Source organism: Emys orbicularis, chromosome 14, assembly GCF_028017835.1.
Source record: "Emys orbicularis isolate rEmyOrb1 chromosome 14, rEmyOrb1.hap1, whole genome shotgun sequence".
Lineage (NCBI taxonomy): Eukaryota > Metazoa > Chordata > Testudines > Emydidae > Emys > Emys orbicularis.
The window spans coordinates 11,286,242-11,312,863 of NC_088696.1; the positions used below are offsets into that span (position 1 = coordinate 11,286,242).

General features: G+C 42.1%; 2 protein-coding genes across 3 annotated transcripts in view; one reads left to right on the forward strand and one right to left on the reverse strand.

Moving 5' to 3' along the window:
* Nucleotides 1-336: 336 nt before the first annotated feature.
* CENPN (centromere protein N) lies at nucleotides 337-20,576 on the reverse strand. Its single transcript, XM_065416724.1, has 11 exons — nucleotides 20,536-20,576; nucleotides 19,343-19,523; nucleotides 17,382-17,427; nucleotides 12,787-12,846; nucleotides 12,175-12,251; nucleotides 10,153-10,323; nucleotides 7,379-7,480; nucleotides 6,506-6,563; nucleotides 5,112-5,224; nucleotides 784-907; nucleotides 337-452 (listed from the first exon to the last, which is right to left on the reverse strand). Exons 1-11 carry the CDS (start codon nucleotides 20,574-20,576, stop codon nucleotides 337-339), a joined length of 1,089 nt encoding a protein of 362 aa, XP_065272796.1.
* Nucleotides 20,577-20,849: 273 nt separating this feature from the next.
* Nucleotides 20,850-26,622, forward strand: part of CMC2 (C-X9-C motif containing 2) — a 43,748-nt gene continuing 37,975 nt past the window's right edge. For both annotated transcript variants that reach the window (XM_065416706.1, XM_065416707.1), the window contains exon 1: nucleotides 20,850-20,944. The gene's annotated coding sequence lies outside the window, so the exon portion shown is untranslated. The remainder of the gene's footprint in view (nucleotides 20,945-26,622) is intronic.

Below are 26,622 nucleotides of genomic sequence, written 5' to 3' on the forward strand. Positions count from 1 at the left end.
TCTCTAATTTATTGTGTGCATCCACCAAATACATTATGATCCACAGAAGAACTTCAATGAACTAGTTTAATTGGCTGAAACAGTAAATTCAGCTATCTGCTAGACAACAGGCCATTAGTCAATCTCATTGGCTAACCCATTTGTTAAAAATGAACAGTAGGGAAAAAAAGTATTACCTTAAATGTAAACTATCATTTAAAATGATACAAGGTATTACCAAAGAATAAATTAGCTTTAAAAATTGTTCTGAAATGTATCTTTTGATTAAATACAGTAGTTAAATACATTATATATATGTATAATTCTCTGTGAATGAGTCTTTGCAGTAAAAAAAAGTCAGGGGCCTAGACAGCTTGCTGAAAGTATGCCTTTTCGCTCTTTAATTTTAAAATAGTTCCTGGCTTTTTGTGGTATGCATGTAAGTAATGGTGAAAGAGGTGCATCAGCCATACCTGGAGGGAAAGGAAAAAAAAATAATTGTAGCTTAACTCATCCACCATTTTTATCTTTCACATATGATTTAGATTAAAAGGTATAAATTGAGTATCCATGTTCAATCACTGTAATGCTGTAAGCAAATTAGACATGTAAACTCATGCTTTTGTGCAAATCTGACCTCATCAGCTAAGGTTATCTATAGAAGAATTCTTGTAGTTCACTAAATTTCTATTTATATGTACACAGAATCAGATTAACCACTCAAATATCCCTTATGAAAAATATGCAAGCTAAATGGAAGACAACATAGTAAAATAGTTCACCTATTAATATTGTAGCACTCACCTGCTGGTGCTAAGGATTTCAATGCTTCTAAAAGATGGGGACTGGAAAATTTGACTACACATCTGAATGGTTCTTTTTCAGTCAGAATGTCCATTTCAGGTTCACCTTTAAACATTGTTTCAAGCTGTGAACACAAAGCATTCAGGTGTCATCAGCAAGGATATGCCTTTATGTACATACTATTAAAAAACCAAAGCAATATTAAGACTAGAACCCTGCTTTTTTGTTGGATGTGTCCTTTCTTCTCTCAACTGGGAAGAGACCTGTAACCAATTTATGGCAACATGCCCTTCAGTTTAACACAATACAAAAATGGGCAATTACTATTTAAAACTTGGCTGTCATAACTGTTGTGCTAAAGTTTGCTAAACCATAAGTCAAGCATTTCCTGGTGCTAAGTGGTGACTTCCTCAGGGCACCATCCCTTCTAACCAGATACCCAGTTGACCTTTTTTAAAATTGAAAATAGGCCAGTTAGTGTTCTTTATTTTATTTATTTTTAAGTATTAAAGGAAACTACAAAAGGTTAAAAACATTAAATTCTTAATTTAAAAGTAGGGCTGTCAAGAGATTAAAAAAATTAATCGTGATTAATCATACTGTTAAACAATATTTTTGGATGTTTTCTACATTGTTGAATATATTGATTTCAATTACAACAAAGAATACAAAGTGTACAGTCCTCACTTTATATTTATTTTCGATTACAAATATTTGCACTGTAAAACAGAAAATAGCATTTTTCAATTCACCTAATACAAGTACTGTAGTGTAATCTCTATCATGAAAGCTGAACTTACAAATGTAGAATTACGTTTAAAAAAAAATGCATTCAAAAATAAAACAATGTAAAACTTTAGCGCCTACAAGTCCACTCAGTCCTACTTCTTGTTTAGCCAATTGCTCAGACAAACAAGTTTATATTTGCACGAGATAATGTTGCCCACTTCACCTGAAAGTGAGAACAGACATTCGCATGGCACTGTTGGTAGCCAGTGTCACAAGATAGTTACATGCCAGATGCGCTAAAGATTCATATGTCCCTTCATGCTTCGATCACCGAAGGACGTGTCCATGCTGATGACGGGATTTGCTTAATAACGATCCAAAGCAGTGTGGACCAAAGGATGTTCATTTTCATCATCTGAGTCAGATGCCATCAGCAGAAGGTTGATTTTCTTTTTTGGTGGTTTGGGTTCTGTAGTTTCCACATCGGAGTGTTGCTTTTAAGACTTCTGGAAAGCATGCTCCACACCTCATCCCTCTCAGATTTTGGAAGGCACTTCAGATTTTTAAACCTTGGGTCAAGTGCTGTATCTATCTCTAGAAATCTCACATTGGTACCTTTTTTGCATTTTGTCAAATCTGCAGTGAAAGTGTTCTTAAAATGAACGTGTGCTGTGTTATCTGTGACTGCTATAATGTCAAGTATACGTCAGAATGTGGATAAAACAGCAGGAGACATACTATTCTCCCCCAGAGGAGTTCAGTTACAAATGTAATTAATGCATTTTTTTTTTTTTTTTAAATGAGCACTGTCAGCATAGAAGCATGTCCTCTGGAATGGTGGCCAAAGCATGAAGGGGGATATGAATGTTTAGCATAGCCGGCATGTAAATACCTTCCAATGCCGGCTACAAAAGTGCCATGCAACACTGTAAATAAGAAGTGGGCACCATTATCTCCCGTAAATGTAAACAAACTTGTTTGTCTGAGCGATTGGCTGAACAAGAAGTAGGACTGAGTGGATTTGTAGGCTCTAAAGTTTTACATTGTTACATAACTTCACTCAAAAACAAAACAAAAATCTACATTTGTAAGTTACACTTTCACGATAAAGAGACTGCACTACAGTACTTGTATGAGGTGAATTGAAAAATACTATTTCTTTTATCATTTTTACAGTGCAAATATTTGCAATCAAAAATATAAAGTGAGCACTACAACACAGAATACAAAGTGTACCAATTAAAATCAATATTAGAAAAATACCCACAAATATTTAATAAATTTCAATTGGTGTTCTATTGTTTAACACTGCGATTAAAATCGTGATTAATTTTTTTGAGTTAATCGCGTGAGTTAACTGCAATTCATCAACACCCTATTTAAAAGGGATTTCAATTACCATACTTGCCCTTAGACTGTGGGCTTTTGTTGTTTCATAATCAATTTCTTATTTAAAGCAAATATTCTCCCCATTTGCTGAATGGAAGACTCATGCAAAGAGAAAACTGACTAGTGCGTAAAATAAACAAATTAAATTCTCTAATCTCTTTCAGTTCTAATCATCTTAAGTGTTGCTTGGAACCGTAATAGGTAAACATTTTCAGACATAAGCATGATTTAAGTTTAGAGTCCTTTTAACCCCTTTTGAGTTAAACACAGAAATGATTAATATTCTCATTAACTAGGTTGTGGGAGAAGACATTCCAATCACAAGTTTTAGCTAAGAAAAATCTACCGCCTCCTGTGAGATTGTTAGATATGCTAGACAATACATTAGGCAGGGACTATAAGTATCAGAAGAATAAGCTGTTCAAGGTAGACTTTTCAGACCTAATGTCCCAAAATTATTTATTCTACAGTCTCTAGTCAGGGGTTCTCAAACTTCATTTCACCACAACCTCCTTCTAACAACAAAAGTTGCCACACGACTCCAGGAGGGGGGACTGAAGCCTGAGCCTGCCCAGGCCCTGCTGTCCTGGGCGAGGGGGCCAAAGCCAAAGCCTGAGCTCCACCGCTCCAGGCAGGGGTACCAAGGCCCATGGGTTTCAGCCCCAAGCAGGGAGCCTGTAACCTGAGCCCCGCCACCCAGGGCTGAAGCCCCCGTGCTTCAACTTTGGCCCCGGGCTCCAGCAAGTCTAACGCCAGCTCTGGCAACCCCATTAAAATGGGGCCCTGACCCACTTTGGGGTCCCAACCCACAGTTTGAGAACCTCTGCTCTAGAAAATCCAATTCTGGCCCAAATTGGGACAGACCTCCCTATCCTCTGAGGTTTTCACTCCAGTTCCTCACTTCACATTTCCACTCCCACAATTTTTGGCCTTCCCCCCCCCCATAAAGCGTTTTGGCTGCCTGTGTCTTCCCTTGCTCCTTTCCTTGCCTGATATTTCCAGTCTGGATTCTTCTCTCAAACATGGTTCAAGCCAGTTCCTAACACAGTTATAGTTAGTGTTTTAAAAGAGCAGCTGCACCAACATGCTGCTTTGATTAACTTCTGACTTCAAGTCTTGGGTATACATTTTAAAAAATTGTTTACGGGGCCTATTACAATTATTTTATTTATGCCTTTCATCAACCTGTTTGCTAGTGTAAATACATTTTTAGGTGGAAGAATACCTTCTTAATGAAATCGGGGGTGCCCCCATGTGGCAAACAATTCCCCATTAAAAAAAACCCGCAATTATGTCCACTGTATATGGTAAAACATTAAGGGTCATCTCTTGGAATCCCTAATGATACATTAATAGTTTTGTTATGAAGAAGGCTCCGAGTTTGTCACAGAGGTCATGGATTCTGTGACCTCTGCAGCCATCGGTGCGGCTGGCCTAGGGGCTGCCTGAGCAGCTCAGGCAGACCCTGGGCCAGCCGCACCAGCCACTGCTGGGGCAGTCTCAGGGCACCACATCCCCCTCCCCCAGCAGCAGGAGTTTGGGTGTGGGAGGGGGCTCAGGAGCGAGTGAAGGCCCTGGGTGGCGCTTACCTCAGGGAGCTCCCTGAAAGTGGTGATATGTCCCTCCCTCCCAGCTCCGCATGCAGCCTCCGCCCCCTCCCCCTGCCCACCCAAAATTTAGTCCGGGGTATATAGTACAAGTCATGGACTGGTCATGGGGCTGTGAATTTTTGTTTACTGCCTGTGACCTGTACATGACTTTTACTAAAAATACACATGACTAAACCATAGCCTTAGTTACGAACAGATATTTTTCAACGTATCTATTGAGTGTTACCTGTACTCTGTATAATCTGGACTTCTATTTCATCAGTACTTAAAATCTCATTTTATTATAGTACAACATCCAAAATACTTTGGTCCCAAGAGTATGATCAAATTAAAGTTACTATTACTCAATTAGCATAGATTGTGCAAGGCAGATATGATCCAGAATTTTAAATGTAGCTTCTTTGGGCACTAGATCCCACGAATGCAGCAAGAGCTCTGCATTAGAAATCTATAATTGTAACTAGATTATAAAAAAAATCTAGTAACGTTTTATGCAAAAAGTTGGAAGAAAAACTAGAGAATTTTTTTTACAACTGTGCGTTAACACATCTACTGATTAGTCATTTTAACCAAATTAGAAGGATTAAACGTGTTTATCACCTTATATTGTGCAAATTCTATTTTTGGTTGGAGACCCTCACCAAAGACCTCCTGATTCACACACTGGATTCTCTCTTTTTCCCTTTTATTTTCTTGAATTATCCTCGGATCCACTGGAGGAGGGGAAAAAAACACCACCACACCCTGTTAACTCTCATATGGCATTGTTTAGCTATTATGTACACATACCATTTCTTTGGGAATTATTTTTAGATGTGACATACCCAGAATAAAATACAAATTTTAGAGAATGCACAAAATGATCATCTGGCAGATAGCTAGTGAAATATGAAGATTCACAACTTAAAACTAACTCCAAACTAATAAAACAGCCTGACCAAAAAGGGAAAAAAGTTTAGCATTATGTACTTCGTGGGTGGGGGAGTAAATGCTTGCATGCCACACACTCACAATGTGCCTAACTCTAAGCAAATGCTATAAGCAACTTAATTTTGGGAGCATCAATCCATCCAGGCTTTTAGAAGTTTGACATTTAAAAAATAATTCGTCTATTAAGATTCCTTTCTGGGAATTACCTAGATTTCATTAGCTGTTTTTCAAACAGCCAAAAGAGTGCTAGGTAAGTCATAAATAAGTGAAGATATTATTTCCTGACCTAAAAAACAAGCTTAGGAAAAACAATTTATTTCTTGACAAAAAAGTTATAATTCGACAAAAGTTCTCATTATGCAAAGGTAACAGCTTCAGAACTGCATGTTGGATTTCTTAGTTAAGGCAACCCTGCAGAAGCCAGCCAGAAATCAAACAAGCATTTTTATCTCAAAGGGAAGAAACTTTACAGCAGCTGTATAAAAAGTCTACCTTGAATGTTTTGTCCTCATGGATCCTACTTATCATGAACACGCACCTCATATGTGCAAGACCAAACTCTTTTGACCAGCAGCATTCGCTGGGGCTGTGCTTATGCTCTACATGTCCTCCCACACAAGGACAATTAGGGCAATGTGGCCCCAACCACCTGCTAATTTGTCTTCAGAATCAATCTGTGCTGAGAATGAGTGGGAATGGAGGGCAGGTCATAGGAGCCAGGTGGACGAAACATTTTAAAGAAAACAGTTACTGTAAGATAGTGGAGTCTATCTGACCAGCCAAGCTAGTATAAGAATCAGAACCACGACATGAGCATCCAAATGATGTTCAGTGACTTAGTAAACAGAACTCAGCCAGCCTGGGAAAGGGTGGAGGTGTAGTCTGGCAAGCAGCAATCACTGCAGTGTATGTACTATACTATGAATGTAATATAATAATTACTTGGCACTTTATAACAAGAAACATTTAAAAGACCTAAGAACACAAACCTGAAAAGTAATGATATTTCAGAACAAAGCTTATTTTAAAAGGCCATATATTTAAAAAAAATAATAAGCATATACCCTTTTCTGGAGCAACATTTCTTTCTTGTAGAGGTCTTGGGTGATATGTTTGGAAAGTCTAAAAACAAAATACAAAAAAGTGTGTGGGGAGGAACAACAAGGTCTTTACAATCAGTTTATTTCCAGTTCTAGGAGCTCTCGCTAGAAATAGTTTCCAGATTTCCTTAAAAAACCTTCTGAAACAGAGTGCTCTCCTTGCTTTTACCAATTATGGAAGTTAAGAATCCGAAATCCTAGTTTTGGAAAGTGACATTTTTCCCGACTATACTCAGAAAACATTTCTCTATTTGGAAGTGTTCTTTAGACAAGCAGAGTAAATACCTATTCTAATAGTTGCCAAGTCAGTACAGGCGAGTCTCATCTTACGCGCATTTAACATGCGCGAATTCAGCTTTGCGCAGTGGGCAAAAAACAAAACAAAGAGAGAAAAACAACAATTTAAATACTGTGCCTGTAGTGCGGGCGATTCCGCCCGTTATTACACTCAATGGAATTTTGACTATACGCGATTTTTGCTTTACGCGCTAGCAGCGGAATGTAACCCCAGTGTAAGATGAGACTCGCCTGTATTTTATTAAGACCAATGAAGCAGTAATAATACAAAACCTTAAGATTAAATCATTTTATCCAACTCTGTGTCGTAGTTAAATTGGTAATTCAGGAATGCCTCTAAAAAGCGGTAGGCGGGAAACTAGGTTTTAGATCACCATTTTATGTTACCTTACTGAAAGGCTGTCCACCTCAGTAGTTCAGTATTACTGTAACATGATGAATTCTTGGAAGAGGTTTTCCCCACCTGCTAGGAAGTTTAGAGCCAGGCCTGAAACAAAAAAACCAAGACTTATCTTAGAATAAACTTTAAAAGTGACTCACCTGGCTATACCTCTTGAACACAATATCTTTAAGGGAGTCTATACAACGGCTTCGGAGCTCCATTTCATGGATGTCATGGTAATTGGAAGCATGAACCAGTGCCTTTAAATAAAAATTGAAATTATTTTTATCATTACTTCTTAAGTCACCATTATATTTACAATAAAATGTAACACATTCCTGGCTAATGCAACATTTTTATTCAGCTATTAAGTTGTAGGTTCAGTCACTATCACCCAAGAGGATTCTCATATCTGAAAAATGCAAAGTTAAACAGGCTGCCATATCTTTGCAGTAATGCAGAGAATTTACAGTTGAAGAAAAGACCCCAACCACCAAAAATAAAAAAATGGAAGTGTAGTCTAAGCTCTGCATTATTTTGTGCATACTTAGGGATAGCTTGATTCATTGCATGGTAAGATATGAATTTACTAATTCAGAAATGGAAGGGACTTCATGGGTTGAGTCCAGTCCCTTGTTATCACAGACAACCCAGTCACATAATCTTATTTATAAACTTATCAAGCTCCATCTTAAAACTAGGTAGGTTATTTACTCACCCCACTGCACCCTTGTATTGGAAGGCTGATCCAAAACCACACTATTCTGATGGCTAGAAGCCTTTAGCCTAAATAGTTCTTCTCCCTCCCTGGTGTTTACTCCGTGATATATTTATAGAGCATGATCATATCCCCCCATAGCCTTCATTTTCCTAAGTTAAACAAGCCAAACTCTTTTAACCTCCTCTCATAAGACAGATTCTCCATTCCCCTGATCATTTTAGTAGTCTCTGTCTGAACCTGTTCCAGTTTGTATTAGTCCAGGGGTGGGCAAAGTACAGCCTGCAGACCGAATCTGGCCCGCCAGCCGTTTTAATACGGCCCTCGAGTTCCCACTGCCCCATTCCGGTGCTCCAGCCAGGCAGCAGGGTCGGGGGCCGCTCCGCACAGCTCCCGGAAGCAGCGGCATGTTCCCCCTCTGGCTCCTAGGCTTAGGGGCAGCCAGGGGGCTCCGCACGCTGCGCCACAGCTCCCATTGGCCGGGAACTGTGGCCAATGGGAGCTGCAGGGGCAGCGCCTGCGGACAGGGCAGCGCGCAGCAGAGCCACCTGGCCATGCCTCAGTGTAGGAGCCGGGGGGGAGAGAACATGTCACTGCTTCCAGGAGCCTCTTGAGGCAAGGGCCGCCTGGAGCCTGCACCCCTGAGCCAGGCCCCGGCGCCGCAACCCCCTGCCCTAGCCCTGATCCCCCACCTGCCCTCCAAACCCCTCAGTCCCATCCTGGAGCACCCTCCTACACCCCAAACCCCTCATCCCCAGCCCCACCCCAGAGCCGCAACCCCAGCCAGAGCCCTCACCCCCCCCCCACCCCAACCCCAATTTTGTGAGCATTCATGGCCCGCCATACAATTTCTATACCCAGATGTGGCCCTCGGGCCAAAAAGTTTGCCCATTCTTTCTTGAACGTGGGTGACCAGAACTGTACATAGTATTCCAAAAGGAGGTCTTACCCGTGCTGTATACAATGGCATTAGTACTTCCCTATCACTCCTGGAAATACCCGGCCTGATTTATTCTAGAATGAATTACAGGACAGTCAGCTTGTAATCGACTAATACACCCAGGTCTTTCTCCTGGATTATTAGGAGTTAAAGGTTATGTTATTGGAAAGGTAAATTTCCAAGAATTTGAACTAAGATCTCAGATATCTGCCCCATCATCTTAATGTCAATAATTTGGACACTCAGCATACTCATTCTTTGAGCCAGTACATCCTGTTCTCATACTGCAAGGCTTCAGAAGCTTAGTAGTCACCCTAAGAACATACAAAACTGTACTTGCAATTTGCTTTCATATTTCGAATACAGTAGAACCTGAGAGTTACTATCACTAGAGTTATGAATTGACCAGTCAACCACATACCCCATTTGGAACTGGAAGTATGCAATCAGGCAGCAGCAGAGACAACAAAAAAGCAAATACAGTACAGTAAACTAAACTACTAAAAAAATATAAGGAAAGCAGCATTTTTCTTCTGCATAGTAAAGTTTCAAAGCCGTATTAAGTCAACATTCAGTTGTAAACTTTTGAAAAAACTACCATAACGTTTTGTTCAGAGTTACAAACACCTTGGGAATGGAGATTGACTGTAACTCTGACGTTCTACTTTACCTAGAACATCCACTGCCAGTCTCCAAGAAGGTCACAAAGGTAATAGGGACAAGCGCCAATAATAAGTGGTTTTAATAGGCAGTCATAGGACATGACCCCTATTTTTGTCAGTAACTATCACTTCTACTCTAAGCCAGCTTTTAAGACCCATCATGTGGCCACTTGTAGCAATTCAGTTTAAAGATATGAAGTAAAGATACCTTGCAAGTTAACAGGTCCTCAGCACAAGCACATCCGGTTCAGAGATTTAAAATTATAGTCTAGTAAAAGCACAAACTCACTTTATTAAATACAATTTCTATAAAGAGAAAAATCTTAAAGGCAGTTGTTCTAAGTGGTTTGTATTTAAGGAGTTTTGGTATGGACTTTAAAGTGGTATATGAGGGGGCACCAATACTGAGACAGTATCTCTGAATGCATGTATGCACTTGTGCTTCTGAACGCCCCTAGTGAACTCCATTTAGAGATCTAATCTAAAGATTGTGTTATGTTTCCAGACCAAACAACTACATTCCAGATTTTCCAGTACGATGTTTCAACAACCCTCTTTTGATAACTAGAAACAACATGATTGAGATCTATAACAGTCAAGTTTGCTCTATACCTGACAAAGCAGAGGTATGCTGCTCCTAAGACTGGAAATGAAGACATAGGGAGTTTGCGAGTGATATACGACATAAGTAGCTTTGTACTGGTTTGGTTTTGTATACTGTGTTCCCCAAGCAATTCGAATCCATATTGCATTATCCTCATATTCTCTGAAGTTGATAGTCACCTGATTAGAAAAATCAAAAGCTACAATTTAGTTAGGCACTCAAATCAGGAGACACCAAAACTAAGGTTGTGTGGGTTAACTGTTCCCCTGTGTTTATGCATTACAGTTAGGTACTATATGTGAACATGTGATATGCCACTTCTGATGAAAGAGACATATCCCATTGACTTCCACAGCATTCTTTCACCAGATAGAATTTAGCCTGTAGCGTTTAGAAAATATCTTTACATTAGAAGGCGTCTTTTTTTTTTTTTTTTTTTAATAAATGCAAGCACCCTTATTGGAAGCAAAGGTAGATAGCAGCAATACCTTTGTATTGTATGTGGCGCACTAGTGACAGTAACCCAAGTGCTTCCATTCTAATGAGTCTATATCACTACCCATTTTACAGGTGTGAGGTTACATTACAGTAGTAGTTTTTCAGCCTTAGGACTGAATATATTTCAAAGAGGTCAAGGTCCACAGTCAATGCTTTGGGGTAGTTTCTCTGCCCTGTTCCATTTCCTTTTACCATTCAGGTTGCTGTTCAACTGGTTATTGGTTTTCAGCTTCACCCACCCATACCAAGTTACCCTTAGTGGCTGTGTAGGTAAGGGAAGCCACCCTTTGCTAGGTGCTCTCGTAGGTTCAGGCAGAGCCAGTCAAGCTCCTATACTGCTTCTAATGGGGGAGGGAAGGAGGAAATTGGCCAGTCAGTCATTTTTTTTCTCCCTCCCTTGCAATGCAGGCAAACTGCTCAGCAGTTGCATCAGGAAAGAAAACAGCTGCTCACAAAGCTCCCAAGTCTGCTAAGGAAGCAGAGTCCCCCTCCAATAGTGACAAGTATTTCATATACTGTTGAAAGGAACACATTAAACTGATAATTAGATCAAACAAAATTTTCATACACATTCACTCTTGATAGCCATGAGTAGCTCCCTAGGTCACATGTTGGACACTACTTCATATAGTATGTGACCCAAGAACACCACTGTCTACTAGACAATGTAAAATTTTGCCAAAATATAACAATATCAGGGCCAAAACACAGAAAATATGCCCACTAGGGATAATAAATTGAAGCATAAGCTAGAGACCATGTGCAAGAGCAGTTTACTATTTCTGACTCCATTTTTACTACTGGTACTAACTTCAGAATCGTGTATACACCCTCCCACTTCCACCCTCTGTTTTCTGCTTATTAATAAAAAATTACGCGGCTACTTCAAATTCCACTCAAATTGTTTGGTGAGAGATGTTTATTTATATATTATTAGTTAACAGAGTTGTTTTATTGATTGACAGATTAGAACAATATCAATTATATCTAGGCCACACGAATACCCTAGCTTTAAAGTCTCAGATGTATTTGTCCTGAAACACTGCACTCTTCTGGCCTATATGAGCAACATTCCATTTTTGTATCTAGCAATGCTTTTTGAAGTCTGATTCAGCTATATTTATCAAGTTTGTGTATTTTCTGAAGTACAGACTCAAACTTTTTTCCCATTATTAGCCAGTAGATAGAGTGTTACTTAGTACTGAAAACATACAAAATTGGAAATACAATTGTATTTCTCTGGAGCCTGAAACAGGTAACGCTACATTTTAAGACAGAACTCTGCCACTTTTCACTTCCCTCAACCAGAAAAAAGCAAGTCTGAAGGTAAACACTACTACTGGGGCAATATATATATTAGTTTCTCCTTGGTATTTCAAATACAATCCCCCACAACTCCAGCAATTTACAGATTTACTTCAAGTTTTGGTTAAAAAGCAGGGACAAATCAAGAATTATCTTCCTAAAGACGATATAATAACCACCCTTTATATTGCAGAGTTGCAACTCATTTAGAATGGTTTTATTCTTACATTTTTCAGAGCTGACCGAAGACTTCTCTTAAATTTGTATTTGAAATCTGCCAAGTTAAAAGAGTCAGTTTCTTCACCTGTTATACAAGAAAAGATACCACTTATTGTAAACACAAAATTATGACTGTTAGACACAATTTGGTCTGTTACAGCAAAATGGTATTACAGTGATGTAGCATCAACCCAAGAATTTAAACATTTATTGTAACCATTGAATAGATCAAATAGTGTCAGTTGAGCTCTCCGGGGAGTTTTGGCACCTCTTTTTTAGGACGTGAGCACTGACATACTACACACACACGTGCATACATGTCTCTTCCCTTATACTGTCTCACCTTAACAGATAGACTAATTTATTAACAACATAAATACATCTACTTAATATAATGTATTGGATTTTCCTAATATAAATCAGTATTTTCATGCACCTGAATGGTCCAAAATTGAGGGCATAGGAGGAACCTGTGCAAACCGAATAATGGCATTTATAAAACTGAGGAATTTTCCTGGGTCTGGGTAGGGGTGGGGTATGTAAAAACCAAAAATGAAGGACCTTTCCTACGAGTGAGAATCCTGTAGAGGTGGTATCTTTAGAGAAAGATGTTTACCTACCCGCTGCTTTGGTCATTTGGTAAACAGTCCAAACTTTCTTGTTCCGATAGGTGTAGTTGTCTGGGGAGATAAAAGTTGTCCAATGATGCAGTCAACATGGAACATAACTGTTTTGAGTAAACTACTGACATACATTATTTGTGATCAGATCACTTTCAAACAATTGTCCTCATATTCAAAAAAAGTCCTAGTGATCAAGACTGTCCTAAGCTGCAGGTAGCTTCTAGTCTACAAGTAAAATAGGCATCTTTATACAGGAGACGTTAAAATTTGTTGTATTTTGGTTAATTAATTAATGAGGTAACCTCCTCCCCAGAGCCGGCTCCAGGCACCAGCTTGGCAAGCAGGTGCTTGGGGTGGCCACTCCGGAGAGAGGCGGCAGGTCCAGCGATTCGGCGGCAATTCGGCGGACGGTCCCTCACTCCCGCTGGGAGCGAAGGACCTTCCGCTGAATTGCCGCCGCAGATTGCGACTTTTTTTTTTTTTTTGGCTGCTTGGGGAGGCCAAAACCCTGGAGCCGGCCCTGCTCCTCCCAATTCACTCTTTAAAAAGGATTACATGTAAGTTACCAAAACTCTTTCTTAACTTGAATTAAGTGGTTTAGGGCAATTAGAGAAAAAAGAAAGACTTACAAGAGTTTGCCAACTTGTAAGTACAAAGAGTTATCAATGTACAGGAAACAGCTAGAGCAACACGCAACAAAAAATTTTGGAATCACTTATACTTCAGTTTTGACATAAGCAAAAGTTTATATCTATATATCTATATCTATGTTGAATTTAGAGATCCACCTTGATTATTAGAAGCTGATGTGCCATACGCTGCTGTCTGAATTAAACTAACACTCATATTACTCCTGGGGGAATTCTGTGCCAAAAAAATTAAAATTTTTGCAAAATTCAGCAAATTTTGTCAAAACAACACAATATAATCACTCCAGTTTCAATTATTTTGGAAATTTATTTCAAAATACCTGTCAACAAGGATGTCAACTATACAGACAACAGCAAAAAAGATTCCCCCAGGAGTAGAGAGTTAAAGAAACCCCTACAACAACAGTTGGGGGATGCTGGAGGGGGCTGTGTGAGGCCCCCAGAGCCCATTCCCCCTGGACTCCCATCCCCCCAGAGCTAAGCCACAAGGCACCCCCCAGCCCAGACACCCCAAACCCAGAGCTGAGCCATGGGGCACCTTCCGGCCCCCAGACACCCCAAACCCAGCTATGGGGTGGCCCCCCGGTTCCCGAGCCCAGCCACAGGGCAGCCCCCAGCCCAGACACCAGCCCCTGAGCCCAGCTGCGGGGCAGCCCACAGCCTCCATCTCCAAGCCCAGCCACAGGGCGGCCTCCAGACACCAGCCCCCCTCACCCTCCCCAGAGGCCAGGCGCGGGGCCGCCCCCCCTCCCAGAGTCCAGCCATGGGGCAGCCCCCAGCATCCAAGCCCCCCACCCCCAGAGCCCAGCCATGGGGCACAGCCAAGCCCAGACACCAGCACCCCCATAGCCTTTACACCCCTTAACTTTTTCACTATCCCTCCAGGGGAGATGTTGTGGTGCAGCCCTGCCCTTCCTCACCCTTTCCCAGAGCTGGCTGGGTCTCCCAGGCCTGCTCCCAACCCGGGAGAATGAGGATCAAAGAGCATGCAGCCTTAAGCCATGCCAGGCTGGGCACTACACTCCTTGCAAGCTAGGCTCTGCAGAGTCCAGCATCCCCTAGTGACGGCCATAAATTCTGCGGGGAAAACTGGGAATTCTGCAAAATTCTGCATTCTGCAGTGGCACAGAATTCCCCCAGAAGTACCATATGTTCAAGACAATATTGTTTTTAGTGTGCTGATCATACTGGAGACAAAATTTTTCTCCCTAAATTTGTAATAAAGTCTTGGATTTGATCTATAATCTCAGTGTTATACAGGATTAGTCATCTCTAGTCAGTTAACATATGGGCAAACATTTATGATTTGTTGATTCCCTAGAATTTTATATAAAATGGACAAAATAGATTAATGACTGCCTTTTGGAGCAGTCCTGCAACCCACAAGGGGAAAAGCAATTCTTGACTTAATTGCTAAGTGGAACACAGGATCTTGAACAAGAGGTGAATAGTGAACCACTCAGTAATAGCAACCATGTTATAATTATATTTAACATCTTTGGGGAGGGGCTGAGGGTAAAGGAGGAAAACCAAAGAAGCCCACCACAGTAGCATTTAACTTCAGAAACGGGAGCTACACAAAAATGAGGAAGCTAAATAGGAAATAAAATAAATGGAAATAAAAAGGAATAGTCATAAGAATGAAATGCCTGCAAGCTGCATGGGAACTATTTAAAAGCACCGTAACAGAGGTTCAAACTAAATGCATACCCCAAATAAAACAAAACAAAACCCCACCCCACACAGTAAGAAAACCAAAAAATGTCACCATGACTAAAAGTAAAAGAGGCAGTTAGAGGCAAAATGGCAAATTAAAAATTGGAGGTCAAATCCTACTGAGGAAAATAGAAAGGAGCAAAAAAACTCTAGTATAAAAAGTATAAATAGGCAGGCCAAAAAAAAGAATTTGAAGAGCAGTTAGCTAAACACACAAACTAACAGCAAAATTTTTTTTAAGTACATCAGAAGTAGGAATCCCGCTAAACAACCAGGAGGGCCACTGGATGACTGAGGTGCTAAAGGAGCACTCAAAGAAGCACCATTGAGGAGAAGCTAAATGAATCCTTTGCATTGGCCTCCACCGCAGAGGAAGTGAGGGAGATTCCCATACCTGAGCCATTCTTTTTAGAGGCCAAATCTGATTGACAGCTCAGTCTGAGATAGTCCATAGAGGAGGTTTGGGAACAAGTTGATAAATTAAATAGTAATAAGTCACCGGGACCAGATGGCATTCACCCAAGAGTTCTGAAAGAATTCAAACATGAACTTGCAGAACTACTAACTGTAATCGATCACTTAAATCACCCTGTGTACCAGATGACTGGTGGATAACTAATGTAATGCCAATTTTTAAAACAGGATCCAGATGCGATCCTGGTAATTACAGGCCTAAGTTCAATATCGGGAAAAGTGTTTGAAACTAGAGTAAAGAACAGAATTATCAGACACATAGATCAACATGATATGTTGGGGAAGTTAACACTGCTTTTGTAAAGGGGAATCATGCCACACCAATATATTACAATTCTTTGAGGGTGCCAACAAGCATATGGACAAAGTGATCCAGTTGATATAGTATGCTCGGACTTTCAGAAAGCTTCGACAAGGTCCCTCACCAAAGGCTCTTAAGCACAGTGTCATGGAATAAGAGGAACGGTCCTCTCATGGATCAGTAACTGGTTAAAAGGCAAAAAGAAAGGGTAGGAATAAATGGTCAGTTTCCACAGTGGAGAGAGATAACAGGATCCCGCAGGGATCTGTACTAGGAATAGTGCTGTTCAACATATTCATATATGATGCGGAAAAAGGGGTAAACAGCAAGGTGGGAAAAGTATGCAGACAATACAAAATTATGTAAGATAGTTAAGTCTGAAGCAGACTGTAAAGGGATCTCACAAAACTGGATGACTGGGCAACAAAATAGCAGATGACATTCAATGTTGATAAGTGCAAAGTAACGCACATTGGAAAACATAATCCCCCACCATGCAGTCTAAATGATGGGCTCTAAATTAGCTATTACCACTCAAGAAGACAGACCTTGGAGTCATCATGGACAGTTATCTGAAAACATCAGCTCAGCACTCAAAAAAGCTAACAATGTTAGGAACCGTTAGGAAAGGGATAGAAAAAAGACCAAAAACAAAAAAACAAAAAAAAACACAATGCCACTATATAAATTCATGGTACACCCACACCTTGAATACTGCATGCAGGTCAGGTCACTCCATCTCAAAAAAGATATTAGAATTGGAAAAGGTACAGAGAAGGGCAACAAAAATGATTACGGGTATGGAATAACTTCTGTACAAGGAAAGATTAAAAACAGAAACTGTTCAGCTCAGAAAAAGAGATGACTAAGGATAGGATAGATAATATGACAGATGTTTATAAAATCATGAACAGAGTGGAGAAAGTGAACACAGATGTGTCATTTATCACTTCACATATCACAATAACCAGGTGTCACCCAATGAAATTAATAGGCAGCAGTTTTAAAACAAACATAAGGAAGTACTTCACACAACGCACAGTCAACCTGTGGAACTCATTGCCTGGGGATGTTGGAAAGGCCAAAAAATGTAACTGGGTTCAAAAAAGAATTAGATAAGTTCATGAAGGATAGGTCCATCAGTGGCTATCAGCCAAGAATGTCTGGGATGCAACCCCATGATCTGGGTGTCCCCATAACCTCTGACTGCCAGAAGCTGGGACTGGACAACAAGGGATGAATCACCTTCTAAGTTGCCTGTTCTGTTCATTTCCTCTGAAGCATCTGGCACGGGCCACTGTCAGAAGACAGGATCCTGGGCTAGATGGACTATTGGGCATACTGGGTCAGACCATTCTTAACATACCAATATCTCAGAAGGGCAATTCTCTGAATTAGAAGTTATTTGATAATGTCAGACAAAATATAAATAAAAGGTATTTTTAACTTACAAATCATGTCTAGAATGGCTGCTTGCTTGATACTTGCAGAGTTTTCCTGCAAGAAAATATTTAGAGTGCATGGTGAACCGTAGAGCCAGAATTCTTTATAGCACTTCATTAAAATTGCAGCTTAAATAAACACAGTCTGGAATTTTAGCCCCAGAATGTAGATACTGTTAAAATTACTTAGATTGCATTAATGGCCTCAGAATGCTGGGCAGTTTCTAAACACTGGAAGACAAACTCCCTGTCACAAAGAGCATACAGTCAAAAAAAAGGTTTTGCCAACCCAGTATTAGTCATAGTTTTCTTAAAAAATTGAAAACATTTGAGTGGACTTATGCACTCCCTCTGCAGAGGCTGCAATTTAAACATTGCTATTCTGAACTAGTACACAAGACCCAGTAAGTGAAATTAACTAAACTTTATTATAAACAGAAGAGAAAATGACTAGCGTTTCATTATCCAAACCAAGTAAAAGGTGAACTATCATTTTCTTCCCATCAATTTTATTTAGTTTTTTAAAATTCATGCCATCTGAAGAATCTCAGATACTCTTAGGAACAGAGTAAAGAAGTTTCTACAAAACACCCTCGCTATTTTAAACCTGGCATTTGTTATCCCACTAAAAGTAGTTTAACAATACTATTTATGGCATTCAGCAAGTCTTTTTGGCTTGCACCCGAAGCTTGCATATTAATACTATAGATAAGAGATCTGTGGAATCATGAGATTCCAATGCCTTTAAAACTGTGTAACAAACAGTAGAATTTAAGGGCAGATATGATAACAGACTCCACAGAAGCCAGCCCAAGGGTCTGCCCATGCAAATGCAATTGTAGGATCAGGCCCCAACTATGGAACATTATCACAAGCAGTGTTATATGAAGAAATTTTGTTTTACACCAAGTAAAGTGAAAACAAATCTTGCAGAGGAAATTATTCCATCTAATGTGCTTGTTTGTCAAAACAGAAACCACAAACCTCAGAAATAACACTACAGAATTCCAGAAGAATAAAAAACTATAGGCATTCTACTCCTTAAGAGAGACAGCATTTTAGGAGTAACATGTCTTAGCCTTCTAGATGTCCAGATAGAATATGTTTAACATTCATATTCACAAATACAGATATCAGAGGGGTAGCCGTGTTAGTCTGAATCTGTAAAAAGCAACAGAGGGTCCTGTGGCACCTTTAAGACTAACAGAAGTATTGCTCCCAATACTTCTGTTAGTCTTAAAGGTGCCACAGGACCCTCTGTTGCTTTTTACAAATACAGATGAACTTCAGAACAGCTCCATCCCTATTGAATGGCTGGAATCTACCCAGTGCCAATACATAAATCTTTGAGGCTAGGTCTACACTACCCGCCTGAATCGGCGGGTAGAAATCGATCTCTTGGGGATCGACTTATCGCGTCTCGTCAGGACGCGACAATCGATCCCCGAATCGACGCGCTTACTCCACCAGCGGAGGTGGGAGTAAGCGCCGTCGACTGGGAGCCGCGGCAGTCGATTTTGCCGCCGTCCTCACAACAGGGTAAGTCGGATCTGATACGTCGAATTCAGCTACGCTATTCGCGTAGCTGAATTTGCGTCTCTTAAATCGACCCCCCCCCTGTAGTGAGGATGAAATCTGAGTAATTGTTAACAGTAACAGGCTCTAATCTATGATTCAATTAAAGAGCAAGGAAGAATTGAGTCCAACTGAGCCTTCCTATGGGTCAGTTGTGCACCCACTGAAATTAGGCCAACTCAGTATTCATGCACTATATTTCTCAGATTGGAAACTATTAACCTGTGGGATTAAGGAAAATAAAGTTAATTTGAGAATGAGAATATTTTCCTTCTTAAATGTGTGTCACACATTACAAAGACACCAATACATGCTTCTAGTATACCATCCTGCCATTATGCAAGTAGAATGAGAATGTTTCAGACAGACAGACCATTCACAATGGATGTTATCACCTCACAAAGCTCCACCACTGCTTGGGAAATTCTTTCCTTTAGCTGATGCACGTTAATGGTTTGCAGCTGCGTCTTGGAGAGGAATTCCCACATCGTTAGCATTTCCATGATTTGATAGCGTGGGATTTTCAGCACAGTCCTTCTGATATACTCAGCAACTGTCTCATCAATTGTGAAGCCACTTTAAAAAGCAATATTAAAGAGTTATAAGCCAATGACGAGGGAAGGTGGGGTGTGGATCACTCTGACTGGTCTGTGCTGTATACTCCCGCTGAAGCTCTGGTACTGGCCACTGTTTGGTTTGATTGGCAGTTCTAATGTACACACTGCAGAGAATCAGCGTATTTCCGAGGCTTAGGACATCTGCTCCTTTGAGGGAGTATCACATCAGCAATGCTTCTATATCCTGGGACATTTCCCAAAATCTGGGAATTTTTGAGTAAAATGTTTTGAATGAAAATTCCCAATTTCCCAAGGTGAAACATTTTACTCACACATTCCCAGGTTTTGGGAAATGTCCCAGGATACAGAAGCACTGTAGAAAACTTTATCTGGGCATTTTTCACCAGATTTGGGACATTTTTAGCGCTCGGTTGGGAAAAGTTGGCATCACGATATAGAAGCACTGCACATCAGCTGCACCTTAACGCTACCCTGACAGACAGAAAATGCCCCTGTTCTAGCCTCGGGGAGTCACCGCCCATGCTGCTCTGAGCCTGGCGAAAGGACACCTCCGAGTTCCCGCAGCAAATTCCTCCAAACCGCTGCTCCGCTTTACGAGACAGCCCAGCGCTGCACCCAGAGCAGGGCCGCTCCATGCGGGACATAGCGCAGGGCTCTCCTCGCCGTCCATAGCCTAAGATCCGTCCCCTGTGTGTGTGTCACGGACAGGCTGCGGGGTGTCTGTCAGCGGAGGGAGGGAGACGCCCGAGGTTTGGGGGAGCCGGGCCCCCGAAGACGCTCTCTCCACACGGGGGAACGTGACTCCCACGGCAGAGCCGTAGTGGGAAGGCCCCGTGAATACCCGCTGGGGCCCCTTCAAGCTACGCGGGTGGGGAAGTGCTGCAGCCCAGGGCTACGGGGAAGCCCCTCCCGCGGGAAATGGGGGTCAGTAGCAGGCAAGGCACGGAAAGGGGAACCCCCCCTGACGCCCCAAGACCATCTCCTCAGGGCCCGGGCACCACCCCGCTTACCTGTCAAGGGGACCGCGACGGCGACGGCCGCTCGCGGGCATATCGACAGAGCAGCGCTTTTCGGGCTCACCAAACTGCCCGCTCTTTCCCGCCAGCCACGCCCACACCTTCGAAGCACCCAATCATCCAGCTTCCTATATTTGAATGGTCCAATCACAAGCGCTGTTTCGTGTTTTCCCCCCCCTTGGGGCATGCGCTTTGTGAGAGCTACGTCCTGCCGTAGGCTCCGCCCCCAGTGACCGCTACTTCGCAGGGCCTTCACTTCCGAAGTCCTATCTATTTCCGGGTCATGACCGCTTTCCCCCTCCCCTAGCTGGGTTGTACTTGTTGTCAGTCGTGAGGTGAAAAGTGGCTGTCGCTGGGGCCCGGCTTTTTCTCCTGACGGAGTTTTCTTCTCCCCGGGATTGGAGTAAGTGAAACGAGGCTGAGAGGGGAGGGGCCAGCCGCCCTGACTCCCGCCTGTTAACTCCCCTTCCCCTCTGACTCAGGGGCGCTGGCTCCTCTTCTCCCTCCCCCCCCCCCGAGGTGTTCACTCCTCTCCAGTTCTACTTTCATAGACACGGGAGACGTGGGTGGCCCCTTCCCCTGCATGCGCACCGATCAGAGCATGGGGAGCGGGGGGGGGGGGGGGACTAACCCCTTCCATTCTCTCACGGGGAGGAGAAGGGGCTCACTCCCCCATCTGATGGGGAGAGACACCCCCATGTGCCCAGGCACACGCAAGTAAAGAGGGTTGATCTCCCGAAGAGGGGAGAATGAATCTCTCCAGGCCCCTCCCACAGGAGAAAAGGGGGGCCCCTGCCGCAAAACAAACAAACCCTCCTTTCTTCTTTAGCTATGGGTACAGGCAGGCTGCAAGTTTATCTGCCGCATGCTGGAGCGGGTGACATGGCAGTGAGGTGAAGCACTGTATAGATCAGGGATCATCAACTATTTTTTGTCACCGTCCAAATTTCTTGGTCAAGATATAGGCAAGGTCCAGACTCCAAGAGAAACCTTTTTCACACAGCAATACCAATAATGATAATAAGTAAATAAAAAAGATGCGGTCTGTTCAAAAGCATCTGGCGGTTCAGCTTTGGCCCACTGTCCACCTATTGTCTACCCTGGTTTATCGTACAGCTTAAGCCTTAAAATATGGGAGCAGTCTACCCAAACTGGCCAGCCCCCTCCTCTGTGTACCTTTTCTTCTGTTTATGTTCCTATGCCGAGCCCATCCCTGGGGTCTCTTCATTCTAGAGTGGTTTGCATTCCTATTGGGGCATGGTATGTCACCAGTGTGGGTGCCAACAAATTTAACAAACCATTTTCTGTCTCCAAGGATTACTTGACAATTAGAGGAAAAAATAGTCCTACAAAAGAATGTGCATAAGAGTGACTACAAAGAGAGAGCGAGCTAGCTGCAATAAACTTGTGTTATACAACATTGATTTCCAAAGCATGATTCATTGTATGTGGCAATAAAATGTTGAAAGCATTCAAGGAAAAAAAATTCCATTACATGAACTGTCATCTTTCTGTGGTTCTGATCTAATGAATGCATCTTGACAAGTAGAGAATGGCCTGGTAAAACACCTGTCAGCAGAATTGATGAAAATACACCCTTGCAGTTTGATTTGATAATCTACTATAGTAGTAAATAAAGCAGCGAACATCTGTCGGTTTGTTTAAAACTTATGGTGTTCAGTAGAAACAGTACGTCCTTAGTATGTCCTAGTCCAGGGTGGGCAAACTTTTTGGCCCGCGGGCCACATCTGGGTGGGGAAATTGCATGCAGGGCCATGAATGTAGGGTTGGGGCCGGGGGTTGGGGTGCAGGAGGGAGTGTGGGGTGTGGGAGGGGGTGCGGTGTGCAGGAAGGGGCTCAGGACAAGGGGTTAGGGTACAGGAGGGAGTGCGGGAGGGAGCTCAGAGCAGGGGGTTGGGGTGCAGGAGGGGTGTGGCAGGAGGTTGGGGTGCGGGATGCAGGAGAGGTTCGGGGTGGGCTCTGGCCCGGCGCTGCTTACTTTGAGCGGCTTTGGGGTAGCAGTGGTGCACAGTGGGGCTAAGGCAGGCTCCCTGCCTGCCCTGGCCCCGCGCTGCTCCCAGAAGCGGCCACCACCACGCCCCTGCGGCCCCTGGGGGAGTGTGTGTGTGTGGAGGGGCAGAGGGCTCTGCGCGCAGCCCTCGCCTGTGGGTACCTCCCCCAAAGTTCCCATTGGCCGTGGTTTCCCTGTTCCCGGCCAATGGGAGCTGCGGGGGAGGTACCCACAGGCGAGGGCTGCGTGCGGAGCCCTCTGCCCCTCACCCCCCCGGGGCCGCAGGGGCATGGTGGTGGCCACTTCCGGGAGCGGCGTGGGGCCAGGGAGCCTGCCTTAGCCCCGCGGTGCCACGTGGGTGGCAATCCCGCAGGCTGGATCCAAAGCCCTGGCGGGCTGGATCTACCCCACGGGCCGTAGTTTTCCCACCCCTACCCCAGCCTAATGTATAAGATGTATGCAACCCAGCTTTCACGGATGTATCTCAATACAACACATAAATTAACTGTAATATAGTGCATTTGCTGGAAAATGTAGGGGTTATTCTTAATTTGCCTAATATGGTGTCTCAGTATAATAGAATAGTGTGATGTTTATATATTCTGACATAACTTTCAGTGATGTGGGTATGCTCTGCTAAGGGCAGATTGTCCTTAACTTTGAGTTCTCTGGGAAATGAGTCAATGTTACTTGAATGGAAACTTAATTACTGGCTGCTTTTATGAAGTTTTCAAGCACATATCCATTGTTATTTTTTTTTTAGTAATTTGTATGAAAATTAACAGTTAATATCATCTACAACTTTGCATCCTTGACATGATAGGTGTTTTAAAGTAATATTAACAAGTAGTTTAGGTCCAAAATCTAATTTTTTTGTCTTTAAAGTTGTGTATAACATAATGAACACGTTAATTAAAGTTAATAAAAACAGTGCTAGAAAGCCAAACAGTATTGTTAGTGAAAACTCAAAAAACAAACCCTGACCAATCTGTTTTTCACTTCCATAGGTAATTTGGTTAGCTACACTCTCTTTCTAGAGTCATCATTAGTTCTTACTTTTCATGGCTACTACGCCACCATGTGGACATCCTTATCCTTTTTGTAAAGTATATTGCAAATGCTTTAAAAGCAGGATTGATGATCAAACAATCTAATAACACATGGAGCTCAGATATAATAAAAATGTACTATGGGTCAGCTGAGATGTTTAAACTTGTTGCTGGTTTTTGTGTTATGCTAGATGAAAAACATGGAGGCAGGTTTTAAGGTAGAATCTGTATAAATGCAAGGGTTTCCCTGAGGTGAAAATAAATCAAGTGCAGAATTAAACCCCTTAGGCTTTCCTCTATCTCCAAAATTGAGGAATATCATAAGGGCCCTTTGTTTCCTTAATATGTGTGTGCAACTTGTTTATACAGCAGTGTCAGAAAGTTTAGGGGAAAAGGCATCACGATGCCTACTATTAACAAATATTTTCATGAAGTGTGTGTGGGTGGCAGGAGAATCAAGGAAAGCAGTTTTATCTGGATTTGAACATTCTTCTTCAGTGCCTTCCATCCAAATATGGAAACATGTTTCTCATACACTAGAACAAAGTGGAACTTGCTGAGGTTGGACAATTAAAATAGATTAATCAATGAAAAATAGCTGAACAAACAGTGTCAGTGATACTAAAAATACTACTTAAAATTTAAGTGTTTTTAACAGTAATGCTTTTTAAAAATATATTTTAACCTGAGAGCTTCCCTTTAAGTATTAATGGGAATTACCTATTATGCGGGAATAGTAAACATTTTATTTAGGTGTCATAGGGCATTTTCTACCTTTTGATTAAAGGTTAAAGGATACTGTCAACCTGAATTTTCTAAATAGTTTTTTAGGGTATTCTTTTAAACAGCATGTCCTCAGTAGATTTTTGTTGTTGTTGTTGTTTGTTTTTTACGATTCAGATAGAGTTTTTTTCTCTTTCCCTGCTGATGTTATAAGGGTCAGCAAGGGCAGATAGGTGGCCCATGAGCAGCAATATCAAACATACTTGTGGCCATCTCCCTCTGGGTGCATGTCTGCCTAACAGCGGCAGTACTGAAATAAGACCTGCTAACTTCTAAGCTGCTTGTTGAGAACTGCAGAGGAATCTCTGTGATTAAGGAACTTTCATCCATAGGCGCTGACTCTGTGATTACTCCAGGGCTGGAGCATCCACAGGAAAAAAATAGTGGTCCTGCCAATCAGCTCCTCCCCACTCCCAGCGCCTCTCGCCTGCCATGATCAGCTGTTCAGTGGCGTGCTGGGGGGGAGGGGGAGGAGTGGGGCAGGAAGAAGTGGGGCAGGGGTGGGGTGGAGGTGGGAAGAGGCAAGGTGGGGGTGGGGTCTTGGGAGAAGGGATGGAGTGGGGGCAGGGCCTAGTGTAGAGCAGAGGTCGAGCATCCCCGGGGAAATTAGAAAGTTGGCACCTCTGCTTTCATCCTATGTAGCTGTGTCTGGTCTTATGAAGGTGTCTGGGGAGGGAGGGAAGGAGCTCTCTAGGTTCCTGTTGCTCCTCAAACCCATATTTGGGTCTGGAAAGTGAAGGAACCAGATCTCCTGATCTTCTTCCCCCTAACACCTGGCTCGGATTGCTTCTGGCTCCATGTTGGGGTCTGGATGGGGACCAGATGGAAATGCTGATCCAACCTAGTTGCCTGGTTTCTTGCCCTCTACCCTAGCAGGGAGAGTGTAGCAGATGGCAGCATGCTCAGTTACTTGGTCCAATATTTGGGGACTACAAATCTGCCTATTTATGTTATGTTTTTTTGTCTATATTTTGGACATTTAGTATCTTATCATGAACTTCCCTACACTTGCAGGTTTCTTTTTAACACAACATTGTTTCAATATTTGTTTTGTTGAACTGAATACAAAGAATAGATATAATTCATTTCTTGGCAACCTGGGAGAATCAAGAAAACTTTTTATGGGGAGGTCTTTATGAGCTTAATATACCTATATGTTTCAGGATTGTTGCTATAGGGGCTCGTCTCTATTTTTCTCTTACGACTTTAAATGAAGATATTAATAATTGGAATTTTGAAAAAAATATATTCAGAGGGATTTCTGAATTGGGGTTTTCTTTGGCAAAAAAGGGTTAATGGACAGTCCCAGAGGAGTTGAAGACTACTCCATTTTTCCTGTAAGGAGGTAAAGACAAATTTAATAATAATGCTGTATTATAAAACTTCTCCCTTTCTCAAGTAAGTCAGGAGTAAAATTTATGTAGTGTTCTTGAATATCTTGAAGTTGAAGATATGAGCTTGACACAATTTTAAATCTCCTCTTGAAGCTCAGGGAACAGTCCTGCTCAAGTTCTCTGTGGACATAAGTGGAGGCGAATAAAACAGTAACTAAAAGAAAAAGCTCCACTCTGGGTTGAGTGAGTGAAGTACAGTATCAGCAAAATTGGTAGAGTTGTACTCTTATTGAATTTTTCTATCAGAGGAGAGGTAGAGTTTTCTGGTCAGTGCTAATGAGAGCGAGTTTTTAGGTATCATTCTTGGATGCATTAGCAGGAGTGTTGTAAGCAAGACACAAGAAGCAATTATTCTGCTGTATTCTGTGATGATTAGGCCTCAACTGGAGTATTGTATCCAGTTATGGGTGCCACATTTCAGAAAAGAGCTGGACAAATTGGAGAAAGTCCATGGAAGAGCAACAAAAGTGATTAAAGTTCTAGAGAACATGACCTGTGAGGGAAGATTGAAAACATTGGGTTTGTTTAGTCTGGAGAAGAGAAGAATGAGAGGGGACATGATAACAGTTCTCAAGTACATAAAAGGTTGTTATAAGGAAGAGGGAGAACAATTGATCTCCTTAATCTCTGTGGATAGGCCAAGAAGCAATCGGTTTAAATTGCAGCAAGGGTGGTTAAGGTTGGACATTAGGAAAAACTTCCTCTCAGGGTGGTTAAGCACTGGAATAAATTGCTCAGGGAGATTGTGGAATCTCCATCCTTGGAGATTTTTAAGAGCGAGTTAGACAAACACCGGTCAGGGATGGTCTAGATCAGTGCTTCTCAAAGTCGGGCCACTGCTTGT